Source organism: Microtus pennsylvanicus, chromosome 5 (genome assembly GCF_037038515.1).
Source record: "Microtus pennsylvanicus isolate mMicPen1 chromosome 5, mMicPen1.hap1, whole genome shotgun sequence".
In the NCBI taxonomy this organism is placed as follows: domain Eukaryota; kingdom Metazoa; phylum Chordata; class Mammalia; order Rodentia; family Cricetidae; genus Microtus; species Microtus pennsylvanicus.
Genome location: NC_134583.1, coordinates 88503865 through 88507218, shown reverse-complemented (window position 1 = coordinate 88507218; position 3354 = coordinate 88503865). Strand labels below are relative to the sequence as shown.

Sequence of the window (3354 nt, the reverse complement as noted above, 5' to 3'; positions counted from 1 at the left end):
AGATGACCTTGACCTTTGACCATCTACATGTACATGCAATGGCATGTGTCCACTTCCTCCCCATGCAGAGAGGTATGAGCATCCCCCCTCCTCCTCCTCAAAAACAGGAAAAAAAGAAAAGAGGCAAGAAAGGGAATGAACTGGTTAAAAAACAAACAAAATAAAAGACCCTTGGGGAAGGGAGCAGTGCCAAATCCCCAAGCAGTCACGGGGTTCTTCCAAAATACTACAGGATTTCTGAATTTGCTAGTACTCCTAGGGTATGCCCAGTGTCCCTGGCCTGGAACCACTGTTGTCAGAGCAGCTTTAGGAGGTAAGAATTGTCACTACTTTCCCCACAGGGCACCGAGGCCTGAGTGACTTATCCAAAGCCACCCAGTTAGTAAGATGGCAACTGGAGGACACCCTCTCCTTTGGGGGCAGTTCTCACCTTTCAAATTCATTCTGGATTAAGAACATAGATTTTGTTTTGTTTTGTTTTTGTTTTTTAAAGACAGGGTTTCTCTGTATAATAGTCCTAGCTGTCCTGGAACTCACTCTTTAAACCAGCCTGGCCTCGAACTCACAGAGATCCACCTGCCTCTGCCTCCCGAGTGCTGGGATTAAAGGTGTGCGCCACCACCGCCTGGCAAGAACACAGATTTGAAGCCAGGCAGTGGAGGCACACAGCCTTAATCCCAGCACTTGGGAGGCAGAGGCAGGTGGATCTCTGAGTTTGAGGCCAACCTGGTCTACAGAGCGAATTCCAGGACAGGCTCCAAAGCAGCTCAGAGAAACTCTGTCTTGAAAAACAAAACGAAACAAAACCACAGATTTGAGCTGGTGCTGGTGGCATAGGCTTGTAATCCCTAACCTGAAGTTAGAGAGTCAAAGATTGAAGGCCTGCCTGGCTACAGAGCAAGGTCAGGTCAGCTGGGAGACTGAACAAGGCCCTGTCTGGAAAGGAGTAGAAAGAGGGCTGAAGATTACAGCTCAGTGGTAAACTTTTGCCCAGCAGACACGAGATCCTAAGTTCCAGCCCAACAAAACTAAATGGGGCTGTAGCGTCATTTGGTAGAGCACTTGTCTAACATGTGGGAAGCCCTGGATTAATTTTTCAGTGCCACGTAAAAATATGATGGTAATCCCAGTACGTGAAGGTAGAGGCCGGGAAAATCAGGAGTTCAAGGTCATCCTGAACTCCACAACAAGTTCAAGGTCAGCCTCGGACATAGAAAACCTTGTTTTATCACACGCGCGCGCGCGCACACACACACACACACACACACACACACACACACACACACACACACACGTCCTCACTTGCTGGGGACCAGCTCATGTCTTTAAGCAATTAGTTCTCCCTTCTGTGTTGTTCCCACCTCTGCAAAGCGCAAGCTCCGGTCACCCCATGTTGTGCTGGCTGTGAGAATTCAGTAGTGTGACTTCCGTAGTACGGACTCCTGTCTACCCACCTACTGTTTGCACATCACCCAGCTGCTTGGAGGCGCTTTGCTTATGTCAGTTCATTGAATCCTTAGGTTTATTTTCCAGAAGAAGAAATGGAGGCCCGAGGTTGCAATTTCTCTAAGAATTACAGCGCAAGAAAGCGACGGCCATAGCAAGATCTCAACCATAGCTGCTTTTGGCAGTTCACACTTCAGGTTCAGGGTCCTGTCCCTGCGGGTGGCCATTGGCGCTGGTGAACTGTCACTGTCCTCTCCTTCCTGGATGGTAGGGATGACAGGCCAGCAACTTTACACGTAGAGGTTCTGGAACTTCCGCGCCACCCCTGGTCCTTCCAGGACTTAGGTGGGGGTGGTACACCCGCCTCCAGGCACCTGCAGCGGGCCCAGGCCTGCTAAGGGAAAAGGGCAGGTGGTGGGCGGAGCCGGGCGGGGCCCCGAGAGCCTGTAAAAGCCGCGCAGGATGGAGCTCTGGCACTGACATCTGTGGCTATGGAGCGTCCTCACTTCCAGCTGGCGATGGGCCTGGCCCTGCTCGCACTCTGCCTCCTGACTCTGTCCCCGGACGCCCGCGCCGAGCTGCGAAGCCGCAGGATCGGAGAACGCCAAAACCTGTCTCCCAACGATCCCCGGGTGCAGAGGGCCGCACAGGTCGCTGTGAGCACCTACAATATGGGCAGCAACAGCCTTTACTACTTCCGAGACACCAAAATCGTCAATGCAGCGTATCAGGTATAGTGGCTGCTGGTGGTGGGACAGAGTGGCTGTGGAGAAGGAGAGGGACAGGGACAGGCCGGAGAGCGGATGGCCAGATACTAAGACAACCATGACGCCGAGCCCATTTTACAAAACAGTTAAAAACAAACAAAAACGGACAAATGACAAAACCTACGGCAACCAACGTTATCTAAATATAAAAAAAATTCAGGATTCAATCATTTTTGGCATCACTAACCTCACTTCCCTAACCGTGTTAGATGGAGTGGGAGGGGCCCCAGGCAGAGCAGGTATCACCCGCCCGCCGTTCTCCACATCTGCCCCAGTTACAGACAGGTGTACACAGGGGCTCTGTAACCTCCTGCGAGGCCTGCAGCTTTGCCTCCACCCCAGGTTACACCTAGAAGCCCCACCTCCACTCCGGGTCTGAATTCTTAGGTCAGAGTGTTGCATTTGCCAGACGAAGTTGAAGCCTTGGAGAGAAAGTGTAGACGCGTACCTCGGTTGGGCTCCCAGGTATCTCTGACCTGCCTGTCTTTTCCCAGCTGGTGGCTGGCCTCAAGTACTATCTGACTATGGACTTAGAGAGCACAGAGTGCAGAAAGACCAGAGTCTCTGGAGATCACATGGACCTCACCACCTGCCCTCTGGCCGCAGGAGTGCAGCAAGAGGTAACAACATTGACCCCAGTCCAGCGCTCTGCAGCGTCTGAGGCCCTTAGCTTGCCCATCCTGACTTGTCTATCTGGCCAGGCAAAGGCCTGGCTGGACCTGTCCTGTCTGGTCTTTGTGTGACTCAGGCCAGGGTGGGGTGCAGGGAGGAGAGATTGGGGTTTCTTCTTGGGGTGGGAGTTGCCTGATAGACCTGGGATCATCTCCTGACATCTGACTTCATGTTTGGGTACCACTGGTCGTCTATCCCTGGCTGCAGAGAGATGTGGCAGGCAGGAGGCTGACTGCTGGGAGGAGGAGGCTGGCACCAAGCTCACCTTCCTTGCCACTGTGTTCTCTCCTTAGAAGCTGCGCTGCAACTTTGAGCTCCTTGAAGTCCCCTGGAAGAACACTACTCAGCTTCTGAAGCATGACTGTAAGGTGGTGTAATCTGTCCCAGGGGACAGTGATGAGATTCCTATGGGAACCAGCACGGTGGTGGAGGGACCTCAGGGCCATGGGCCCCATCTGCTGAAATAAAT

General features: G+C 52.7%; 1 protein-coding gene across 1 annotated transcript; it reads left to right on the top strand.

Moving 5' to 3' along the window:
* Window positions 1–1528: 1528 nt before the first annotated feature.
* Cst6 (cystatin E/M) lies at window positions 1529–3354 on the top strand. The gene is made up of 3 exons (XM_075974954.1): window positions 1529–2177; window positions 2708–2833; window positions 3179–3354. The coding sequence occupies exons 1-3, from the start codon at window positions 1938–1940 to the stop codon at window positions 3260–3262; spliced, it is 450 nt and encodes a 149-aa protein (XP_075831069.1). The 5' UTR covers window positions 1529–1937; the 3' UTR covers window positions 3263–3354.

What these genes read in the sequence shown, in the direction of transcription:
- Cst6 (XM_075974954.1), top strand. Translation starts at nt 1,938, where the DNA reads ATGGAGCGTCCTCACTTCCAGCTGGCGATGGGCCTGGCCCTGCTCGCA. An exon ending in TCGTCAATGCAGCGTATCAG is followed by an intron (nt 2,178 to 2,707) that starts GTATAGTGGCTG and finishes GTCTTTTCCCAG; the next exon opens with CTGGTGGCTGGCCTCAAGTA. An exon ending in CCGCAGGAGTGCAGCAAGAG is followed by an intron (nt 2,834 to 3,178) that starts GTAACAACATTG and finishes TTCTCTCCTTAG; the next exon opens with AAGCTGCGCTGCAACTTTGA.